At 39.8% G+C, this 24,354-nt stretch overlaps 3 protein-coding genes across 19 annotated transcripts in view; 2 read left to right on the top strand and 1 right to left on the bottom strand.

Moving 5' to 3' along the window:
• Positions 1 to 155: 155 nt before the first annotated feature.
• Positions 156 to 24,145, bottom strand: LOC127071736 (fatty-acid amide hydrolase 2). 14 transcript variants are annotated; one of them, XM_051011336.1, is made up of 10 exons: positions 7,308 to 7,515; positions 3,128 to 3,286; positions 2,838 to 3,044; positions 2,551 to 2,754; positions 2,279 to 2,484; positions 2,002 to 2,144; positions 1,740 to 1,918; positions 1,288 to 1,677; positions 597 to 779; positions 156 to 514 (listed from the first exon to the last, which is right to left on the bottom strand). In XM_051011336.1, exons 3-10 carry the CDS (start codon positions 3,042 to 3,044, stop codon positions 416 to 418), a joined length of 1,611 nt encoding a protein of 536 aa, XP_050867293.1. In that variant the 5' UTR covers positions 3,128 to 3,286; positions 7,308 to 7,515; the 3' UTR covers positions 156 to 415. The 14 variants fall into 14 exon arrangements, 13 of the variants coding, with proteins under 13 accessions (XP_050867293.1, XP_050867287.1, XP_050867295.1 ...); XM_051011330.1 differs by lacking the exons at positions 3,128 to 3,286; positions 7,308 to 7,515 and adding an exon at positions 23,517 to 24,145; XM_051011338.1 differs by lacking the exons at positions 3,128 to 3,286; positions 7,308 to 7,515 and adding an exon at positions 10,416 to 10,558.
• On the top strand, positions 6,732 to 12,404 carry LOC127071738 (cytochrome b5 reductase 4). 3 transcript variants are annotated; one of them, XM_051011343.1, is made up of 10 exons: positions 6,732 to 6,960; positions 8,936 to 9,106; positions 9,215 to 9,315; positions 9,412 to 9,547; positions 9,643 to 9,902; positions 9,967 to 10,189; positions 10,253 to 10,547; positions 10,654 to 10,740; positions 10,814 to 10,972; positions 11,034 to 12,404. In XM_051011343.1, exons 1-10 carry the CDS (start codon positions 6,732 to 6,734, stop codon positions 11,086 to 11,088), a joined length of 1,716 nt encoding a protein of 571 aa, XP_050867300.1. In that variant the 3' UTR covers positions 11,089 to 12,404. The 3 variants fall into 3 exon arrangements, with proteins under 3 accessions (XP_050867300.1, XP_050867298.1, XP_050867301.1); XM_051011341.1 differs by having other exon boundaries at positions 11,119 to 12,404; XM_051011344.1 differs by lacking the exon at positions 6,732 to 6,960 and adding an exon at positions 7,589 to 8,695 and having other exon boundaries at positions 11,119 to 12,404.
• Positions 17,134 to 24,354, top strand: part of LOC127071732 (monocarboxylate transporter 10-like) — an 86,843-nt gene continuing 79,622 nt past the window's right edge. Inside the window, exon 1 of one of the 2 annotated variants that reach the window (XM_051011321.1) lies at positions 17,134 to 17,655. The gene's annotated coding sequence lies outside the window, so the exon portion shown is untranslated. The remainder of the gene's footprint in view (positions 17,656 to 24,354) is intronic. The other variant, XM_051011319.1, reaches the window with a different exon arrangement.

Consider the following 24,354-nt stretch of genomic DNA (forward strand, 5'->3'; position numbering starts at 1 on the left):
AAATCCTTTAACAACGCGAATAACTTAATGAATTATTACGAATTATAACGAATCATCCGTTCAAACTTCTTAACTCGAAATAATAATAATAATAATAATAATGATAATAATGATAATAATAATAACGATAATAATAATGATAATAATAATAATAATAATGTTTATACAAGATATATTACCATTACCGTTTATAAAAAAAATACAAAAAGAGAAGAAAGAAATTCATTCCCGACATCGAACACGTCCAACATGAAAATAACGTTAATTTTTACCTTTCTTCTAGCGATTTTAATGCACAGATAAATCTTTCCTTGCAAAGATTTGAGAATCGTTCAAGAGTTGAGAAAGGCAGGATTTGGTATGTTAATGCATTTCAATGCATTTTGAATTATTATTGTCTAGAATAGCCATACTTTTAAGCTACGATAAGCGGAGGAACCCAGCCTCCAAATCCTTTTTCAATTTCCTCGGCAACGGCAAGCGTCAAACGATCTTGATTTAAACCACCGATAACCTACGAACGGATATCATTAATTAACGCTTGATACCTTGTGGCAAGATTTTAAAGAAAAAATAAAACAAATGCGATGCCGTGCCTGTATGCCTATAGGAAGTCCTTGCTTATTTAATCCTAATGGACATGCTGTAGCCGGCAAGCCCAAAACATTGATAATTGCGGTGTACGAAAAGTTAAATGCTTTTATAAGCGGCTCGTGATGCAACGGAGCTGCCGTGGGATGAGTTGGATACAAGAAAATACCGTCTTCCCCCAAAATATCCTGAAAATATGTGAAATTCAGTAGAACTGTAAATACAGGTATAATCGATCGTGTATATTATTTGAAGATCTATATGGATTTTGAGGTGCATGCGTCGGTTCTAAGTCGAAACGTCACTTTGTCACAATTAAAACGTAATTTCGAAGAATGTTGCTAATACGATGTCTCGTATCTATTTGCATGCAGAAGGTAAAATGATATTGTACTACTTATAAAAGAAGCACGCAATACCATAGAAATATTGCTTTTTCCACGTCAGATTTACGTTGGATTCGTGAGGAAATAAAAATCATGTCCATTAACAAACATACGATCCATGATTCTATGGCAAGAACAAATCATATCTGGCTATTTCTTGCAAATACATTGCAAAACAGCCGAGAGAAGTCCGATCCTAACAAGTTATAGGCGTGGATTCGTTATACGTAGAAATGTAGACACAGAATAGATTTTTCTCGATTCCTATGTGATTTTTAAAGACACCATTAACAACGTCTATATACCCTACCTTGAATTCTTGGTAAAGGTCTTTACTTTCTTGTATAAGTTTTGTGTATTGCTCACTCCCATGTTTTATACCAAACCTCTCAAATGTTGCAGTTAGAAGAGCAATTAATGTATGATTACTTAGGAACATTAACCACTTAACAAATTCCCATAAAATATTTATATTTCCATTCCTGTTGGATAATTCGTACGAAAAATCTTTGTTATCTTTAGACGTCATATTTGCTAACCATAGAGCAATGCTTTTTTTAAATTTTCGTACGTGTATTTTCGTAGCTTTTATTTTATATGCTTTTTCAAAGTGAAGCACGACTTTTCTCATAGCGCATTTTATTTCTTGATCTACAGGGGACACAAAGTATTGTCCTCCGTCGTCCTCCATGTAATAAAACTGAATAAAGGAGTACGATTATAGTTGTTGGTCGAAAACGATCATGTATATATTCTATTTACCTGGATCTTCGAAATGTCGACTTTATCATCTAAATTCAATATCTCTGCGTTCTTATCGGCGAGTACTTTGAGAACAGGTCTCATATCCTGTGCGTGTCTACACATAGGACCTATTGCAAGCAATTGATTTTGATCATCGCTGTGGGCACTTGGATATTGACCGTCGTTTGAGACAATACCTAAATTTAGATTCGACGATTAATCTAATGCTAAAATAAAGCGGTTGGTAGTAGGCATCAATGATTTTTGTTATAATATAAACCTTTGGAAGGTTTATGACCAAAAATTCCATTGAAAAAGCATGGCATGCGAATAGAGCCACCGATATCAGATCCTATTCCTAATGGCGAACCAGCTGCTGCTTGTATGCAGCCCTCACCCCCGGAAGAACCACCTACTATATGTCTAAAAAATAATAACAAAAAATTCAAATAAAACTAGAATAGCGAACGTGATGACTGGAACGCGCTGTGCAAAAATGTATGATAATTAACATTCCAACCTTAAACCAATACGGTGTCACAGATGTAACGAATTACCTTGTGTTGTACGGATTCCTGGTGGTACCGTACAAACGGTTATGTGCTTCCCACCACATTGCAAGTTCCGAAACATTGGTCGAGGCCAACGGTATAGCTCCTGCCGCTCTCATCAGTCTTATCACTTCTGCATCTTTCTCGGAGACATAATCTTTACGGAGGATCAAACCAGCCGTTTGCTTCATATTAGCAACAGCGATACAATCCTATAGAATAGTAATAAATACGTATCGCTGTCAAGTAGTACCGCGTAGATAAGAAATAGATTTTACCTTGGTCGTAAAGGGAACACCAAGGAAAGGTTTTTCTTTGGCAAGTACTTGTACGGATGGTGCATTGGGAGATTTCAACATTTCATCGCATTTCTTAGCTTCCTTGAGCGCTTCCTCGAAGCGTTCCTCTACTACGCAATTTAATATTGGCTGAATTTCTTTTATTCTGTCGATGTACGACCTCACTACTTCTTCGGAAGATAACTACAAAAAATCATACGGATGAATGACGCAGAATTTGAACAAATAATATTAGATACACGTGTATTAGATACTGGTGAATATACTTGTTTATTCCTAATTTTAAAAGCTAATGTGGTCGCATTGTGTAAAAGTGTCAAATCCTTTATCGGTGGTTGAGATTCTGCAGGGCCACCGATATAAGCTGCTAACGTGAATATACCCCTAGCAATGAACTCGATGAAACGGTGGATTAAACTTAATATTTGTCTTCCTGAACTCATTTTCTTTTGATTTTTATGCTTGGTCGTCATCTGCGGAAACGAATGATAATATTATTACGTAATCTTTATAACGAAATCTTCTTTATTACGACTATGCGTCGTCAGTTTTTTACCTTTCGTATATTTATATCTAAAAGGAAACAAAATAAATTATACGCGTCTTTTACGCTCGAGAGAGCTATTAAACGATTAAATATTACGCGACGTCGCGTTTATTATAACACATTCCTTTTAATACTATAGTTCATTTGATTTCCACACTTACGCGATATCTGATAGACTAGAGAAAAAGAAAAGGAAAGAAAATACTCTTACGTTCGATTAAAAAAGCACATATTGGACATCATTGTTGATTCAATCGACTAAATTAAATCTAATCCGTCGGGTTTATCGTAATCGAGCTTAGTACAAGAACGAGCAGGCGGGAATTGTTTCCAAACGAGACAAAATTGATGGCAAAAGGATGACTCTGAAGTCGCTTAATAAAAACAAAACTTGAGAAGATTGGATGAATTTATATAAATTGATCTAAAAAAGATCATTATATTAGCAGAAGAGTTAATCGGTTGACTTTGCCTTGGAAATTGAGTAACATCGCGCTGTTGTCATCGACTTTTATCGTTTCATGTTAAACGATAAAGAAAGAAAAACGTAGATAGTGATAGTGAGAGGAAGGGAGAGCGAAAAAAAAATATGGAAAAAACAAAAAATATCAAGCGTTGCAAACGGTAACTATCTTTATTTTATTCAACGAACATGTTCTTCCTCATTCTTTTCCTGGACTCGTACTATTATTACACAATGTCATATAAGATAGTTGGAAAAAAAAATACCATTTACAAAGTCTAGGAGGAGGGAGATGAAGAAAAAGAGGGGGAACCGGCAACGACTGTTGTCCGAAAAAGGATGGAATTGCAAGGTCGTTCGACCGATACCATGTGAGTTTGACAGTCGCACAGCTATTTTTCCTTCCACTCTTCTACAACACGATAAGATTTACGAGTCGAGGTTAAAAGACATGTGTTGTTGGAAAAACGTCGATAATATCGTCGACTATGAAAACGCCATTTACGAACGACGGCTTTGTCCTCGATTCGATTAAGGTATTCTCGTAATACTTGAAACGTCTTTCCGTTGTTCCGAAGACTAAAAACTGCCGATTCGCAGAAAGAGAAAAGAAAGACAGAGACAGACAGAGAGAGACAGAGAGAGAAAGAGAGAAGAAAAAAGAGAAAAAGATTGTAATAGGTAAAGGATAAAAAAGATGGGAATAGGATTAAAAAAAAAGCGAAACGTCTAAAAATTACATACTTACGAACGTTGTAAAAAATTGTTCGCCTTTTCTCTTCTCTTTCTCGTGAAAATTCGAGAACGATCAACGGGAAGTTCAAAATAGAGAGCGAGAGAGAGAGAGAGAGAGAGAGGAGAAAGAGAGAGAGAGAGAGAAATAGCTAGACAGATAGACTGGTTCTCGCTTGCTGACCGAACGTATCGGTAAAGAGAAAATCTGACGCGCACTATCAAGAGGACCCCTCGTAAATCGTCACTCTATGTGAAATGACGATGGGGAAGACGACTGGCAACGAACGAGTGATTTAAAAGCGGTCACGAGTCATTAACGAAACGTCACTTCTGCATCGCTCTCTCTAACGCTTCCTTCACTTTTCTCTCTCTCTCTGTCTCTCTCCCTTTCTCTCTCTAATTTTCGTTCACTTCACATGAACATCCTCTTTCTTTTGTTTTCATTCCTTTGCTATCGCAATTTACAGAAAGATCGTAGGTTAAAAATAGTAATTTTCCTGTGAATTGGCGTATTCGGTTAAAAGTGACTATCACTAAACTCACAGCTTTCTAACATTTCTTTTACTTTTCTCCGACCGGCGAGTAGCATTGTCGCGGAAGAGACAGGAGGGAGAAGAGAGGAGGAGGGAGGAGGGAGGAGGGAAGAGAGAGGAGGGAGGAAAGAGGGAGGAGAACGGAGGAGGGAGGAAAGATGAAGAGAGAGAGAAAGAGACACGACCGCGCCTCTCTCCTTCTTTTTCTCTCTCATTCTTTGTTTCCACGCAAGCGTATAGGTGCGATCTCACAAAGGCGCGAAGTTAGCCGCGGATAACCTCCTTCGATTCTCTCGTCGGCTATGTCGGAATCTAACCTCAAAATTACAGTCGATCGTGAACACTTTGCGGCGCCGTTCGTTCGTCGACAGATCAACGTCCCACGTAAAACTCTTCACGTGCGTTTTCGTCGAGTCGTTTATTCCTTCGACTTTGCTCGTTTGCCCGATTAATCGGCGCACAACGATTTCGTGAATCGTTCGACAATTCCGTACGTGCATCTTTTTTTCTCTCTCGTGCAATGTCGATATCGCGACGATCAGCTATGATCGATTATGTGCTCACGTCAAATAAAGTTAGAGCGGTTGTCACGCTCTTTGAAATAGCTCGTAATTAAATAGCAAGGCATAGGGTTAATTTCGTTCTACGTAGACAGATTCCTCGCTTTTATCTCGCGTTCATGACCTTGATAAAAGAGATAAATAGGTGTACGTACATGTGTATATATATACGTATATATATATATATGTGTGTAATATTGAGAGAGAGAGAGAAAAAGAGATCGCCAGTAGCGATGCATTTTAAATATCCGCGCCCGCAAAAGGTGAATGCCTTCTGATCATTCAATAAAGCCAAGCTCAATTTTCTCGATTCAATTCGGTCTATCATGTTTAATGTAACTTGCAAGAGTGTCAAGGCTGTCAAAGAATAATAGCATTTTCGAAAGTTAGTTTTTTATGGTATGTCGCGGTGAAAGTATTTCAAATACAAAAACGAAAGTCTTTCGCCTTTTTCTATTACGACGTCGTATACTTTCGAAATTCAACGTGATTAGTTACACAACTATATATACATGTATATATATATCTACTTATCTTCTATCATTATCAATACATCAAGGATAGTTTCGAATAGATAGATACTCGATGTTGAAAAGATGACATTGGATCCCAACTAATTTTATTTATTATATAAGTAGAGAGTACGATCGTTGCAAAGCCCGTCAGCGTTTTTATTCTACTTGAAATAAATCGTTTGAAGATGATCACGAACGATGGATTTTCTTTGTTATTTTACTAAATAATAAATCAAATTCGTTATGCGATGTTTCCAGTCGATGTATCGATTTGCGAGTACGATATATCCGCTTGGTCGTATCTAAATTTACTGCATCGTAAACAACACAAGGTGGTAGTCGATACACGGAAAGGATCTTTCTCTTCTCTCGAGAGATTTGTTTCTCGAAAAGAGTATTCTTTCGCAACGAGTTTACGTACATATGTAACGGAGATACGCGTCAAATAATACTATGCCGTAATGCACGTACACTCGACCTGCTTTTAAGTTTATTGGCGTAATTCGGTAAAATTAGTCGCGGTTTGAGAGTACCTTCGCGACGATACGATGTTGAAACCAATTATAGTAATCTATAGTAATTTCAAAAAAGAAAAAAAGAGAGGAAAGAAAACCTGCTTTATTTTCAGTGAAGATAATTAACGTCTGGGTAAACAACTATACAAGTTGGACTCGATGAAGGTATCGGTGTGGCTTGATAACCGCGAGGTTGAAGATTAACGATCGAATCGATATTGACATTCGGAATTAAGAAAGAGAAAAAGAAGAAGAAGAAGAAGAAGAAAATACCTTGTAAAAGCGACAAAATATGAAGAGAGTTAACTTGCCTCAGAACGAGAACGAGGCAGGTTCGGTCGACGCGACGGATTTGCAAGAAAAAATGAGGATGATCGACGTAAAGTCTTCCTCACCTACGAGTCTCTTAGCAAAGAACACTCTGTTGCTACCGAGCGGAGTCGTTTATGTAAAACAATTATCCAATGTAAGTTCGACGAGCGACACTGGATCGTCCACGAAGTCTTCTGGCTCGGCGACTGGTAAGTGACTCCTCTTCTTGACTAACCTCCTTCTCTCTCTCTCTCTCTCGCGCGCGCGCCTCCCGGCCTCTCCCTTCCCCCTCACTTTTTCCCGATTCTACTTACTCCTCACGTGAGGAATTTATAATTACCGAAAGTCCTCGTTAATTCGTACGAAACAACGATTATTAATAACGCAACCCATAGCCATGCTACGTCATCTCTGCTTATACCGAATATACTATATACGCGTTACGTATATCCGGTCATCCACTCGTATCATTTCGTTTGTTTCTCTGCCTTTCATTTATGCAACTCGTTTGCACAATTATTCACACGTTCGCCCAAAGCGCGCGTTATCTATATACCTATGTAAATAGACTGCTCCGCGTCCGATCGTTTGGCCTTAATGGTACTACCCCTTCGATTACACTATATATTATATCTCTCTAGGTCAGCGACCCTTTCGCCTATCGATTCAATTTCACAAACGCGCTTCTCTTGTTCTTGTCAAAGCTCGTTCACGTCTACGATCGTTTTCGAGAAATAAAAGAACGAGATGACGACGAGAAGAACGTAAACCAACTGTTATTGGAAGGAACACGCGCGATACTAGAGCGGCGAGCCGTTCTCTCCTCGGTATTATATTGATCTACCTGTTCCACCGTTGTATACCTATGTAGCAGACTGCTTCCTCCACAGTCTTGAACAATCTTCCACCGTGAGACGATCTCACCTTTGCCCGTGTTTTCGCTGCGATATCGATTCGTTGCGCTCGTTTTGCTTTTCGTGACAGCTCGCTCGTTTCCTTATCGTCGATATTTACCGCAACTCGTCATTTATATTTCTTCGATAAAAGCCATCTCTATAGAAAATATTAGGCACACTTTTGTTTTACGACCTACAAAAGGCGATCGACCGTAAATCCTTTTCGATTATGTCAAATATTTCAACGATCTTTTCTTCTCTCGAAAGAAACGCACGCAGTGGTGTTGCACACGGTTCGTCGAACGTACGATTATCGTATCTAGGAAATATTTTCTTATCGTCGTCCTAATTAATTGATTCCTCTTTGTTGTCGCGATACGTCCTATACGCCATATACGCGTATCTCCGACGCGATCCTAACGATAATCATTAGACCGTACTATTATTATCCCATCGATTACCAGCCGACGTTGAAATTTCTTACGTTTCTTGGCAAACTTTAAACGAAGCGTTGCGTCACTCGATTCTATGCGCGTAAAATGACTTTTCGAACTTACCCATTTATGGGAACTATCTGCTTAATAACGTTTGCTAAACAATAACTGACGTTTCGAAGGAATAAACCGATACTGAAACTCGACGTTTCGCAACTGTATTATGCTCGATGAGACCTGGCTTTGTCGGGCTAAATAAATATGTTCTGTTGCATGTATGATTCAAGGTAACATACGTGGTGACCTGGAAAAATAAAGTCTTCATTTTTCATGCCTCTAATATATTTCCAAAGTACTAGTAATCGCAAATAAGTGCGGACTGTTACAGACGAAAAAAAATCTTGTAAACTTCGTCTTTTTTTTATCCGTCCCGAAAAAAAAAATGGAGATTAAATCCGTTTCGTTCATCGATGCAGTTTGATCAATTTCGCGGAGGAAAAAGATCGAATGATCCTGGAATCAATCGATGTGAAACAGAATGTCACAATGCTACAGCGTCTCTTTATTTTCCAACGTTGCGTCATCCGAGAGTTTTGAATTGCACATTCAAGATGGTTAGTAATTAGTCCAATTGCCAATTAGTTGTCTTTGTTCCGAGTTCTTGCTCTCGCTCTTACACAGCACGCGTATTCGAGATTACGCCGTGACTTAATTTCTCGAATATCAATTAACTCGTCGTACAATTTATACGTTTAATCAACGATATCGATGATAAATAAATTGATTAAAATCGTTCGGTTCTATTCGTTACGCGTATACCTTTTTGCTAATTATATTCTCCATACGTTTCGTAGGTAATCCGAGAAATAAGACAGCCCTAGCACCGGGTCACAGTGTTATGGACTGGATTCGATTAGGTAATTCTGGAGTCGACTTAACCGGAGTTGGTGGTATTCCACGTACTGTCACGTTAACCGAATTGGCTAATCATAATAAGCAGAACGACGCTTGGATCGCGATAAGAGGTACAAAGTATACTCCTCGATGCTAAGCGACGTTCACGCGTAAATATTTGCACTTGCTAATTTCGTTCGTTCGACCGCTTTTCTTTCTCGCTTTCATCCTTGATTCAGGCATAGTTTTCAACGTGACCCGTTATATGGATTTTCATCCTGGCGGAATCGACGAGCTGATGAAAGGAGTTGGAAAAGATGCCACGAAATTGTTCGATAACGTAAGGTCATCCTAACGAAGTAACGTCGTCTGACGCGTGTGTGCTCCTTATTGAACGATTATTATTCCCGAGGCACCCATAGATCGTTCGTTACAGGTTCACGCATGGGTAAATTATCAAAGTCTTCTACAGAAATGCGTCGTAGGTAGACTGAGTCGTCCCACCGCTTCGAACCTGTCCAAGACGATTGAAAAATCTTCCATTGCGAACGACCTCTTGAAAAGTTGTGCAAGTAATATATGCAATCCCGTTGATGTATTTAAATATTCATATTCTCCGGAATATTTACTTACACTCTTATAACACCGCGTTTATGTAATCTTTCAGCGCAAAGAAAAAGCGAAGAGGAAATCGGTTCTGATCTTTCGAAAATCAAGATGGATTGGCGACAAACCTCGAACACGATAACGCTCTTTTATCAAACGATAAACGACTATCAAGGTATCTACTATCGTATATCAAGGATAAACGATACCAAGCTCGTTTTTAATCTATCCTTTGAAAAGGATATCGTTATACACGAACTCGAGTTGGCCGGGGAAATCGAATGGCCACCTGCGTGGAATAGAAACTACGAAAGCATGGAAGTAAGTTAATTTTACATACTTTCACTTGACAATTACGCAGCAATATTGACTCTCTTCGTTGCAGGTAGACTTTACTTTCAGGAAAAAGGATAAGACCGTATGGAAAACTCAAGGTAGTCATACCTTGTCCAGAGAGCCGATAACGAACAAGAGGGTTTACAAAGAGTACGAGGTACTAAGTAACACGCCCCTTTGCAAATCAGTTAACCTGCTGGTCCTACGAGCTAAAGATTCTTTAGAATTAATACCGAGTGGTAGACACCTGGAAGCAAAAATGAAAATCGCAGGTGAGCGCGACGTTGTTAAACCTTCTCGGAAGAAAAATTACGTTCTTTTTTAACTCGTCGCAGGCGTCGAGATTTCTAGGTACTACACGCCTGTACCGGCCTGTCTTCATCCGGAAGACACTGCACCGAATTACACTTCGGATTGTATCTGTCTCATGATAAAGCAGTACGAGGACGGTGCTCTTAGTCCATCCATAACAGCTTTAAAGGTCAAAGAAAAGGTTACCTTGAGCAACGGACTTGGCGTCTTTGTCGTCGAATCCTTTGATCGTTATTCCGTCGTTCATATGCTGGCTGCTGGCACAGGACTAACGGCAATGTTGGGAATAATTCAACGATCTCTTGCCAGGCGTAACGTGTAAGGATTCGATTGTATTCATTCGAATAGCGTTTGATCTCTCCTTTCACATAAGAGATTTATTCTCGTGCGAGATACTTTTATATCTACGATCATCCTGTTGTAGGAAAAGTATCAATCTCGCCAACTTCAACAAAGACGAAGATAACATGTTCTACGTGGAGCAATTGGAGAGAGCTTGCAAAACAAATAAGTTGGTATATACGTACATATGCTTATGGAATTTCTCTTTATCTCCGTTCGTTAATACCGTTCACAATTTTTAGATTGAAAGTCACGCATATACTGTCGCAACCGAGCGATTCCTGGAAAGGTAGACGTGGGACGATGTCCGACGAACTTTTGAAAGAATTAATAGGCGATTGCTCACCGCACAGTTGCGTCTTCGTTTGCGGTCCTAAAGGATTCCTAGTTTCTTCGAGAAAGTGAGTTATCGATGTATCTGATAATTAAGCTCGTTGTCCTATCGCGTCTTTGATATTTTAGATGTCTCCGTAATCTCGATTGGAAGTCCTACCAAATGTACGAGTTCGACGATTAAAATCATTCTAAAACTCTTTCATGTTTCAAGCTTGATCGACGAAGAATGCCGAAGGTCTGCGTTTAATTATTTCTCGTACAAATTCTCTCTGCGAATAGTTCAACGTTGGGAAAGTTATATTATCCATCCCATATGAAACTATTGCGCAACTAATAGAGCTTATTAACGTGAATAAGGAATTTGGTTGACACGCAAAAAGGGGAACGCTTCGTACTAAAGCTGGAATTATCGTACGTTTGACGTACTTGTTGAAAAATTAAACATAACTCAATTATACCGAAGTTTGTCTGCCTTGTTCGAGCTGGTTTAGTACAAAGAAAAAAAAAAAAAAAAGAAAGCATTAAGCGTCTCTCATTCGATCATTACACGCATCATTAATATTTGCCAAAAGAATCGCGAATGAGATACGTCATTCTGTATGTCGGTACTTAGATTCGATATATGTATACGTTTAGAAAAATATTCGATTATATTTTCGAGAGAAGATTATGTATAATCTTCTAATGATCTTATCTCTCGGATGTCGGTGTTAAGCGAGTTTTAGAGTAATTACTACTTATCTTTTACAAAGTCTCTAAGTGCTCTACCATCGTCGTTGTTAATGATACTTCCATCCATATCTGTCCTGTCTTAAGCATTTATACTAAGTGGATAAAAGCGTAGAATATTTTTTTCTATATCTTAACGATAATATTAAGTTTAACGTAGACGAATTCTTTGGCTACATTCCTCTTATCTAAAATCTATCGTAAGTTTTATCAACGATATACCATCCTTTTCGAAACACCGTTTTATCAAGCAATATTTTTACACTATGCAAAAAAAAAACCGACTATGACTTATAATAACCTATAGTTCAATCTTAGCTGTGATTAAGACGAATTACACAAATGTGATCGAAAAAAAAGAAAGTCTTCAATGCGAACAAATCTGACGACGAAGAGTATTATACGGCATTAACAACGTTAAACGCGATATTTTTGGATATGTCAATTGCGAAGTATGGCAGAATTTTTATGGCGGAAATACTATTACATAGTTTTCTGCCAATTACTTCGATGGACGTTTCAATGGACGATAATCAACTGTAAATAACAAAGAAAGAACTATTGTACGTTATCGAGAAAAAGAGAACAACCAAAAAAGTTACATCGCATCCAACGTTTGACATTTCTTGAAAATATTAACTCGTAAGAACTGTTTGTACTATAAATCCACATATCGTATGGTCCAGTTTACGTATTTTTATGAGTTTGATGATATTATATGTGTATACGATTCTTATAGAAAATAAAAATGTACTCAATGGCCTAAAATTCGTTTACGCATCGTCCCCATTCATCATCTCCTCCTCCTTTCACAATTAATTACAGCGTACGAAAATTGCGATCGAAGAGTATACTCGCACCGAGCTTGTTTGTCTCGTACCGTATCAAAGCGTACTACTGTTTGTCGATCTCTCGATGCAACCAACATGTATGCTTTCTATTAAATTCTCAAAAAGTACGAAATAAAAGAGAAGAAAGAGAGAGGGTTCATTAGCGCAAAGAACGTTACAAATGCGGGTGGCAACGATCGATCGATAAATAACAAATAATATCGCAAGGTTATAACGAAAATACGATAAACTCGGATCAGTGGACGAACGCATGGGCCCAAAAAAATCGATCGATTATGATTTACTATTTCACAAAGAGGAAAAGAGAGGGAGAGAGAAACGCTTAAAGATATTTCGCGGAGTAGAAAAAAAAAATATCTGCACAGTTCTCTTTTTCCCATTCCGGGAGGAAAAGAGGGAAAACTTTTCACAAGTGTGAAACTTTCACGGCCGAGTTAATTTTCCGGTATGCCTATACACATAAATGTAACACACGCGCGTATACGGAGAGGACACACGCGTCTACACAGTGATTATTGATCGTCGTAACTTCTTTTTCCCGCAATATGACGTAACGAGAGCACCGGCTGGGCAAAGACGAATGTCTTTTGGCTTCGCGTTGGTACAAGAAGAAAAATGCGTTGCGGCTTCGATAGCAAAAGTGCCAGAGGGATCGTTCGCGTTGACTTTACGCCGCATCCCCTTTCTACCGCGCTTGGCCTTGAGGATCTAGATCATCGGACGAGAGAACGATATGACCGATAAATAGAGAAACTAAAATGTAATTTGCGAAATGTCATGTTGCCTGACGGATAAAACTTTGTTGAGTATCTACAAATAGAATCTAACGAGCTAACGATCGAGAGAGCCGGTTCTTGAAATAACGACGAAGATGAGGAAAGTCATGAAGGATCCTTCCTTAAGAGGGATCCTTCGATTCGAATTAAGAGCATTCCCTTCCTTCGACTCCTTTCTCTTAAATTTCATTATCGTTCGTTGAATTATTCTAATAATCTACCAGACGCGCTGGAACTAAAACGAATTAGAGAAGTTTCTCAGACCAAGTTCTATGCTTTTAATTTTTCTTCAAAAGAACGTGAGAGAGAGAGAGAGAGAGAGAGAGAGAGAGAGAAAACGTTACTCAATCAAACTATTGCGTCAAAAGATTCTCTAATACATTATAAATTATAATAAATGACGCCGTGCCGTTGATAATTGGTTTACGTAATTCATTATTCGATAGCAATTGTTTCATCGAAAGGTATCGGTATGTATGTAACGTTATCGAACCGCGATGCTTTTCACTTAGAAATCTATAGCGTGACGCTCTTCCGTTCCGTTGCATAGCGTTGGTTGGTGCCGATTGAAAACTCGCGAAGGTATAACAATGGTCGAGATTTTTTTCTCGCGGCCAAGATATTTTCCACCATCGAGATTTTTTTTTATCCTGCTATGCTTCCTTTTTTTTTTCTTTTCTAACGAAAGAGAAACGATTAAGAGAACTTTTTTATACGATATGCACGGTTTCGAATCAACTTCCAAGTGAAACTCGTTCAGCGTTTGTTTGTCTGGCTTATTCGTGAGTAAAATCTAAATACGATGTATAATATATGTACGTATACGTATATGTACATGGTATGTACGCGAGCAGCTTGTAAACATAAGGATATATATGTTTAGTATTTTCTACCTTATCATTGCGCATGCAAATGGCGAAACATAATACTATTTACAGGAGAATTAATCCTGGTTTCTGCTCGGCCAACATCACCGCTGGACCGATGTCGAATACTGTCTTTATCGATCGAACAATGCATCGCAATGCGGTGAATGGTGCTTAAGTATTGTTCGAGCCTTGCAAGAGAATATCGATCGTTTCTATTCTTCTATCGTGATTAAGATAGTACTTCCACCTCTTTTTTTTATGCGGAAGTAACTATCGACAGATAGAGAGAGAGAGAGATGAAAAATCAGAAGTAAAGAAAATGTTATGGATACTATCTCGCATAATAAAATGGAATAAGAGTAGATGGAGTAAATATAAAACTCGACCTTTCCTCCTTATTTCTCTCTCTCTTTTTTCTCAGCATCCAAATATAAAGAAGTATCCATCCCTTTGCCGTTCGAGCGTTTTTATAAAAGTCTGGCTCCTTTTTCCCTTTTCTTATTTTTCCTCCTTTCTCTCATTTTTTTTCTCTTCTTCTTCTTCTTCTTTTTGCACCTTTCATTATGCTACATTACGCGTTACGCCTGAGGATGGAAGATGCATCCTTAACTCTTTCTCTCTCTCTCTGGTTTTTCTTAAGACGCAAGACTTTTATTTAACGGAAAGCGTTAATTCCATTTTCCGGCACGAAAAACGAGTTTTCTCCGTTTGCTTTCTCTTCTCTCTCTCATTATCTTCTTTTTATCCTTCTCTGCTAGAAGCGCGAACTAGGTAATCTCAATGCATATCAACGTTCCGTCGAAAACGTGATCGATAATTAATCAAATGGATGTACGCTGTGCCGCAATCACTTGTCATTTTTTAATCCACTTAAAAAAGCAGCACCGACCAGCAGAGCGCTGTTATTCAATTGATTATAGTCTGCTTCCTGTCCTGTCCGAAGGTGAATTCTTTTTTTTCGAAGGGGTGGAGGAGGATTGATATAAGGGATCGAGGAAGACCGAGAAGAAAAGCTTCTTTGACGCGACGGCTAATCCTAATCTCCTTTTAAATCTATCATGAGTCCTACGACCTCGCGCGCGTCTTGGATTTACGAGGCTTGCTCGCGGACGTTCGAGGTGTGCTAAGTAGATAGAAAAAAGAAGAAAGGAAAAGAAAAGAGAAGATAGAAATAGGGTTAAAAGAACGCGGTCACGTGCCATTGCAATCGAATAAATTATAGAGCTCGTATTTTTTTCATCGAATTATTTATCCCCGAGCAAAAAGAAATATTTAATAAAACAGGAAAAGAAAACGGAGTGATCAAATGGCTTTTGGACATCTTCATTTTTCTTTCCGAGATAGTACACCACTGCTTATTACGATGTAATTTTTATGTATTTCAACTAGTTTTTATTTCTTTTTCTCCCCTTTTTTTTTCTTTCTCTCGCGTATTTAGCAACGGTTTATTAAGATTAATCGATTCTCAAAAGAATGTTCGTGACGTGGCACACGATGGAGAAGGAAACGTCGGTGATTTTCTCGCAATTTTTCAACGTGCATCGCGAGTACTGTTAATATAGAAAGAGCGAGAAAGAAAAAAAATAGGCAAAGGTGCGGAGCTTCAAATTCATTTTCTTCATTAATTACGAAACCGTGCTGACGACGTTTTTCAAACATTCTACGAATACCGCATGTTTTCCGTCTCTCTCTCCCTTTTTGTTTTCGAATTATTTTCGATTTTACTTTACTCGGTCTCTCCTTTCTTCCTTTTTTTACTTTGCGTGGATATTATTTTGCGAGAACGGAAACGGAAGATGTTATGCAAGAGCGATGAATATACGGGATAAATATACATATTTTAATGATAAGCAGTCGCAAACTTCGTATACTTGTTTTTCCTTTGAGAAAAAGTTTAAGCAAACAGGCAAACGTGTGAATATTTATCGATCATAATTAATTCCTTTAACTGTGTTCGTCATTATTTTCCTTTTTCTTTTCCATTTTCCAATTTTTTTTTCCATTCGAAGAAGGAAAATCGAATCGATATGAAAATCTTTGATAATTATTTTTCGGTCGAGGGAACGAAAACAACGTCGTAATTTGTATCAACGATCGATTTTTTTAATCCCTTCCCAATCCTATCCGTTTCTCGCGCTTCATCCTTTCATGAATAGTAATGCGTTCGATAATGAATAAATCCGAGAAACAAAATGTGTTGCGCGTGGGTGACGGTGCGAGAAATAAATAACGATCTTCTGTGGGCTCTATAGGACAAAGAAAAACAGAGAAAGAAAGAAAGCAAAACGGTAAAGTAATACAAGTAAATTTCATTCAAGGTTCGTTTAGGCGAATGGTGTTAACGAACGAACGAACGAACGAACGGGATGCGTCGAATCCATTCGAGATTCTCTCGTAAGGTAAGTTTTAAGCTTACGACTGCTAGAAGAGAGGAGAGATTTCGTTCTCTAGCATTCGCGTTTCAATTAGAGATCCCGATGCTCGCGTATATTCCAGTTACTTTAACGTCCCTATCCGAACTTTACATCTTCTCGAAGTCGTCGAGAATACGAGGGTTTTTTTTTCAATGGACGTTTTGCGACGAAGTCGTAGGAAATTTGAAACGCATACAATGAGGGATGGATGAGGAAAAAAGAAAAGGAGAAAAAACAAATCGAACACTCGTTATTCCTCCGTCATCGAATTCTCGTTAATACTCGTTGGGACAAAGGTGATCTATGCGATTTGAAAAAAAATAGAAAGAGGGAAAGAGAAGCTGAGAAGGAAAGGGGGTGAAAAGAAAAGGGCGATACGCGTGATCGAAGGGAAGTCAAAGAAATGGAGTAGGAAAGGGAAAGGTAAGGGTGACAAAACCAGAACGGAGCGGAGCAGAGCGGAGCGGAGCAGAGCGGAGCAGAGCGGAGCAGAGCGGAACAGAACGGAGTAGAACGGAGTAGAATAGAGTAGAGCAGTGTAGAGAAGAGAACGGAAGAGAAGGGGAGCGGAAGGAGTCGGGGGTGTCGCGGGGGGTGCCGATGTATCCGAGGGGGAAGCTTAAGCATAGGGATGCTGTGGGCAGAGAGCTGTTTCAGTCGCGCGACGGCTCTCGCCCCGGCCAGTCGATCGAGCTCTTGCACAAAAGGGAGAGAGATACACGTTTCTCTCTCTCTCTCTCTTTCTCTCTCTCTTTCTCTCTCATTCTATTTCTTCTCGTCCTGTTTGCTTCTTCCTTCCAAAAAAAAATTTGTCGTCGAAAAATAATCAATCGCACTCAGTGAGACGAAAAATCTTTCTCTCGTCGTTCACGAACGTTTCTCTCGAGACTAATCGCGTCGATCAAAAAATGGTGTTTCTCGGTGTTCGATTATTCTTTAACGCGGGACGGCTGATATTTGGAGGATAAATCGGGAGAGGAAAGAGAAAAATCCTGCAACCACCTGTGTTCCCAGGACAAACGCGCCAAGGATGTCGCTCGTGTTGGCTTCGATGTAGTTTACCTATATCTCTTCCTGGATTAAGGGATACAAGGATTAAGGATTTCCACGTACGTATCTTTCATTTTCGAATATAAAATAATAAAATTCCAGAGAGATTATTCGTAGAAAGCCGATAATATTTCAGACTTGCGAATACGAAATGCATTCGTTTGACATCCTGCCTGCTATTTTTTTTTTTCCTTATAAAAATTCGTATACCTTTTCGAGGACAATCGATTCTGTTTTGTACATAAAGATCTCGTATTCTTTACGACAGAAAGGTGGAAAAAATAGCGTGGAGTATGAAAAAGCGTATTTTCGCGGTTAAAAGACTCGCGAGGGAAGAACGAGAGAGAGAGAGAGAGAGAGAGAGAGAGAGAGAGAGAGAGAGAGAGAGAGAGAGAGAGAGAGAGAGAGAGAGAGAGAGAGAGAAAGAGAGAGAAAAAAAGAGAGAAGAGAGTAGCAAGATGCGGGACGAAAAGTGACGCGTCACATGGTACGGCTGCTGCGCTGGATCACTGGCGCTCTTCTTCTCCCTCGTTACCTCTCGACAAGCTCGAACCTCGATTGTTGTTTCCGTCGTTGTTGCGGTTGCTGCTGCTCGCTTTTTCTTTTAACGCGAGAAACGTTGCCCTTCTCTCCTCCTATTTTTCTACAGTAAAATCTTTTTACGAACCTTTCAATGGTCGTCGCGATTTTCGTGCCTATTGTAGAGACATTGTACTCGTCTACGTTTGCGAACGAATCTATGCAAAACTTCTATATACTCAGAATTTTGAGATTTCGCGTTAACTTAACGAAATTTCGTTAATATTAATCGTCTGTGCGTGTAGCTTTCTTAAAAGCGCAGAGAAGCGCGGTGGAAACGCGAGCTTGTATTCTCTGGCTCGGAGTACATACGTCTAGGAAATTATTTTACCATCCGGTTAAATATTCCTCTTTGAATCGTTTCCCCGTTGGTTTCGTATATTTTATTTGCAAAATTCCCCCTCCCCATCTCTCCCCTCGTAGCAGAATACTGTATTTTATCGAGAAACAATTCTATACCGCGGATAATAATATTCTCTATCGGCTGGTACGAAATTAGCTCGCAACAAATCGCAGGTAGAGGATACATACGTACGTATATATATATATATGTATGTATGTATATATATATCGAACGATTAACTTATCGTCTCGTTAATTTAATTTCCTCTTGGCTTTATGGTTTCATTAGAAACCGTGATTAATTAGTATAGCACCATACCTGCTGGATATTGTAGGTTAATTACGCGCTCTTGGCACAATATCGGCGTCTATCTACGGACGTTCTCCGCCTCCGAGTTATCAGAGGGACTCGATCGGGAAGCCGATTACGCCTCTCTGCTTTCCGCACGTTTATACCGGAAACTTCCTTGGTTTTTCGTGACAATGAAATCGTAACGTTAACTCCAGCCGTTGCTCTGGCATACTTCGCCAAGGAAAAATCTCTAGGTGGTAGATCGATCGATCCACGGATCGATAGGATAAATCGATCGAAAGTAAAGCCTCCTCCATCTAAAACGCGTTACATTAGCAATCCGAGCGTTGCCGAGTTCGTTCGCGTAAACTAGGTCGAGAAACGTTTGATTGTTTGTTCCGTGCTCCAAGTCGATTTCGAAAGCTGATACAAATATGCTTCTGCGATGGGAAGAGAAGCGCGCGGATTGAAATTTCGACTTCAAAGTGTAGGAGCGTTCGCGTAAGGGGGTCGAAGACCGCGAATGCGTTCTCGCAGTTGAATCGATTGTAAGGGGAAAGAAAAACTCGGCGAGAAATGTAAATAATTCCAAACGAGTTTTATCGGTTTTAAATTAGCGCAGAGAAAAATAAAGAGAGCCGACGGCGAAGAATCCAAGTTTTCTCGATAGGAAGTCGAAAGAGGAGGCGTAAACATCGACGTTTCACGAGACTACGTTCGCCACTAATCATATTTCCTCGACCCCTTCCCACACTCCGTGTCCTTCCAGTAATTAGATAACGTAAATTTGCACTATGTCGATACGAAGATAGAAAGACAAAGAGCGGGAGAAAGAGTGAGGGGGACGGAGGGAGGAATAAAGGGATAAAGTGGACAGTGGCTCTCGAATCGCCAACTCGTGCATGTATCGAGAGGCTCGATTTCTCTCGAGTCTAGTTTTTCGCCTTCTTTTTTCCTCTTGGTTTTCTCGTGACGACGCGTAAAGCGTAGCTCGGTCATCGGCTATCGATTAAAAGCTACGCCGCGTGAACTTTGTCGTGGGTACTTTGATGGAAAGGAAATTAATGAATCAAAATTAACGGCGCGCGAGAACAAGGATTATCGGTCGTCGAGTGGTATTTGAGAATTGAAAAAACATTTCGCAAGGATCGACTCTTGCCTCTCTCTCTCTCTCTCTCTCTCTCTTCCTCTCTCGTTTACCCATAAAAGTGGAATACGATCCGGACGCGGATGCACGTTCGCTCGTTTAATCGATAACTTCTCACGTTTTCCCTCGTTTTAGCTTCTTCTACTCGTTCTACGAACAAAACCTAACAAATGATCGCGTTAAAGGGCGAGGGATCAAGATCAAAGTCTTCCGAGAGATTCCGCGCTAAGATCTTTCCCGCGATAAATAAAACGTTAAGCGGATACGTATTATTTCGTTCGGTCGCGTATGAAAATGTGCAAAAGTTACGACTCGAAGAGTACTTTATAAAGACGGCAGTTGTCTCTCGACTCGAGAGAGAGATTTTCTTTCTCTCGAGTACGATCCACTCTTTCCTCAACTCATTTTCACCAAGTGTTCTTGAAATTTTGCGTATTCCATAGCATTAGGTTCGCTCGGTGAATGCAACAGAGATCTGGTAAAAGGTAAAATTCCAAAAGAAATAAAACGTCTTTGAAAGTTGGAAGAAGAACGAGGAGAAGAAAGTAGCGGAACCGTGCGAAATATCGTCTCGAATTTAAAGTAGCGTAGATCGGACAAACTCCCTTCTTTTTTAATATACCCTTTAATATACCTCGACTCGATGCAAATAAACGTCTCTCGACGAGTTCTCGTCGCGATATAACGATATAATAATTCCTACCTCTAATTGGCGAGTCACCGAAGATTAATACGTTTTTCTTTTGCCAAGATTACCGCAGCGAGAGGATAAAAAGATAATAAAAAGCGTGGAGAAGAGAAGGAGGAAAAGGAAGGAACAAGTGAAAGAGAAGAAAGAAAGAAAGAAAGAAAGAAAGAGTTGCAAGCAAAAAAGCGAGGAAAAATTTGAGAAAGAGCTTTTTTCCTCCTCGCTCGTAAGTAAGAAAGGTAACAGGGCCGTTATGGTTGTTCGCGAAACGAATACGCGAGGAGAAACGAGAAACATTTTCCTCGGAGAGAAATGCGTTTTCTTACTCGCTCGTGTCGCCTTCGCAAGTTTTAATGACCGTGGGAAGTGGCATCTTAAAAAGGGTTGTAGCGTTTTCACGCGAAGAGCCCGAATCTCGTCGCGCAGCTTCTCGCTTTTTGACGGATTTAGCGTGTGTTATACTTCCTCGCGTCCGTCATCGCGAACCGCTAATCCTTTGATCCTCGAACGAGAGATAAAAAGAGAGAGAAAAGCTCAGGTTCGACGAAGAATGACTTGGACGTGGAAAAACGATCGAGGAATAGCGACCTTGATAACATTTCCTTTCGTCTTTTTTTCCTTCTCTATTTTTCCATTTCTTCTTGAAATCTCACTCAGGGAATATACATTTTCCTTTAATCGCTTTTAGAACGTATTTCCTACTAGTTGCGGTAAGCTACGGTATAACTTTTAACGACGACGACGACAGAGAAAGCAACGTCTTGAATCTTGTCTTAAAATCTCGACGATCTCTTCTGCTCCTTCTTCGTCTTCTTTGTTTCCCTTTTTCTCCTCCTCCTCTTCGTGTTCTCCTTTCGCTTTCCGGCAAATAATAGACGTTGCAAGATGTAACGATAATACAGTAAATACGCTTGGAAGGAACCGTCGAGGTAGGTCTCTTATCATTTCTCATCGTGGTCCTAAAGGGATAGCAAAGAGAAATGATTAAAAAGGAATCGTGTTCAGGACCTGAGTAAATATCTCGACCTAACTCTATTGCACCCTTCGTCCTCTTGCTCCTGCACTTCCTTAAGCGACACGAAAAGCAGAGACCGGTCTCGTTTTCCCTTTTCCACATTAATGAACTTAACGAGTGACTCCAAGGAGCTTCTCGAGTGGCTCTTTCTCGACTGTAAACGCAGGCTTTACGAGCGTCTCTTCGTCGAACGAACGAACGAACGAACGAACGAACGAACGGAGCTTCGATTCTACGACTATAAAAGTTCTCTTCTCGCTTTCTCGCTTTCTTTCTTTCCTTCTTTCTTTCTTTCTTCCTTTCTTTTTCATTCTTTCCGTTCTCACTGGTGTAAATCGTGATTCTCTGCATTGTTCAATATGTCTCGGCGAAGAAGAACCTTAAAAACCGTGAGTCACCGTGGGAATAATCGAGATCAAAGATCTCTTCGAAATTTCGATTATGATCGAAAGCTGTGATCTAGGGTGACGATGCTTTAACGAGTCGGGTGAGTTCCCAACGCTTTGTCGAGAGCACTTTTGCTCGGATGTAAAAAAGAGCGAGATTAGAGCTTATAATTTTTAATAATAAAGTTACATCTAGCAAAGAACTATGTCTCGTTAATAAGTCTGTCTTCGGATTTTACAACGTGAAAGTATCGCGAGAGAAATATAAAACGAGTTAAAAAAGCAGCTTCTCTTTTTCGCTTTCGTTGGTCGTGCGGAATATTTTGAATAATGACACATGACTGACTGTTAATTTAGCGCCAAAAATTTTTTCTTTCTTTTAGTCCTTCTCCCGTAATTAGCCTGTCGTTTCTCGTCGTCGCCGTCGCCGTCGCCGTACGATCTCCGAACGCTGGGATCTCTCGCCTCGAACATGTACACGTAATTATGAGAATTACGATCCACCTACTTACTGCTACGTGACATAATTATCGCGTCTCCTTCGAACTTGGAATCCAGTCGATCGCGAGTCGAGTAATTGTGCCGAGAAATATCGATTAGTACGGTGGCTAATGATATCGTTTCTACTTTTCGACTCGGACGAAGAATACCTACGTGTATCGAATCTCGAATCGCATTTGCAACGAGTTATCAAGTCGCACCTTAAATCGCGCATCGCGTCTTTCCGAATGAAAGGAGGTTAACCGTAAATACGTAGTTGACGCGGTATATCGCGTTCGTCCTTAAAAATGCAGTTACATTTCTCGGAGCACACCGGTGGCATTAATTTTGAATTTTCTTACGGCGAGGCGTTGAGCGCTAACGTAGCTTTTTCCACGCTGATGTCCCCCTCTCTCTTTTTTTCTCTCGCTTACTCGCTTTCTCTTCGTTCCGCCAAAGTGTCGACAAGACGATAAAATAAACGTTAACCGGAGTACCTTGCTCTACGGATCGCGAATAAACTGTGGAAAGTTAGATAGAGAAGCGATAATTTAGCGGCTCTCAAAGGAGCCAACGTTTATAATTCGTTCGAGCGTAGAGAATCCGCGTGAGCGTTTAAATTATACGTACGAGTGCCGGTAATGTGGCTTCCGTTGATTCGTCAGTTTATATCCCTCGCGTTAATTATACTCACTTTTCGAGAAGGAACGTTCCTTTGACGAAGAAATTAAGAGAAATTCTTTCGTTCCGTTTCGGTGAACGGTCGAAATAGCGCACAGCTGTTATCGATCGCACGTGTAACGCGTAATTACGAGAGGTCGAAGGGTTTCTTTCTCGGCCGTGAGAGATCGTGTCAACGACGCAACCGACGTTGCTTCTATAGACTATACGTGCTAATTGCCTTATCAATTTACGCAATGTTTGCACATAAAGGAAACTGTATGTATCTACGTTTACCGTCACCATGCTCCTATTACCACGGATACATTACCTTAATTATGATATCAGGCATTATCGATTTGTCCGCGGGGATATGACCGATTTTCCACTCTCAAGCACTTTACGAGTTACGAATGAATCGATGATTCCCTCCTTTCTTTCTTTCTTTCTTTCTTTCTTTCTTTCTTCCTTTTCCTTTTTTTCCAATCGATTTGCCGCAGGATACGCTTCGAGATTAAAGAAAGCACTCCATGCTTTTTTTCACGTCGCGATACGTTCGAGAAAATGCTGAAAGATGCGAAAGGGCTTAGTTAAATTGCGAACGAAAACTCGAACCAGATAGAAAACATTGAAATTGTTATTTCGACTTAACGCGCCTCGCTCTTGCCGTATTATTGACTTTTCTCGAAAGAGATATGAAAGCGAAAATTTAAACCGATATCAAAAATATGAAAGAGTCTTGAATCGTTCGAAATGAAAGACTTTTTTTTTAGATCTCTCCAAGTGCGTTTTTCCGAAAAAAAATTATATAAAATCTAATTATATAGTTAAACGCGATTAGTGTAATTTATGTGGAAAAAATAGAAAATATTTTAGAAACGCACCGAGATATGCAGCCATCAGCCCGGCAGTACTTGCGTTACAAGATTTACAATTACATTTCGATAGGTCGCAAGTAATACCGACTCGGATCTCACCACGTGAAGGTTGCTGCATGCGGAGATCCACGGACTAATAACATACTAATTAGTCGCGTTTAATGAACCTTCGTTCGACCCGGTCAAAGTCGATCGAGGGTGCATCGAACGCGACTGTGCCCTAACCTACCCGGTAAAAAGCATGGAATTTTAATTGTTATCAAGTATCTGTTTTAAAAGTGCAACGAAACT

This window comes from Vespula vulgaris, chromosome 23 (assembly GCF_905475345.1).
Source record: "Vespula vulgaris chromosome 23, iyVesVulg1.1, whole genome shotgun sequence".
Lineage (NCBI taxonomy): Eukaryota > Metazoa > Arthropoda > Insecta > Hymenoptera > Vespidae > Vespula > Vespula vulgaris.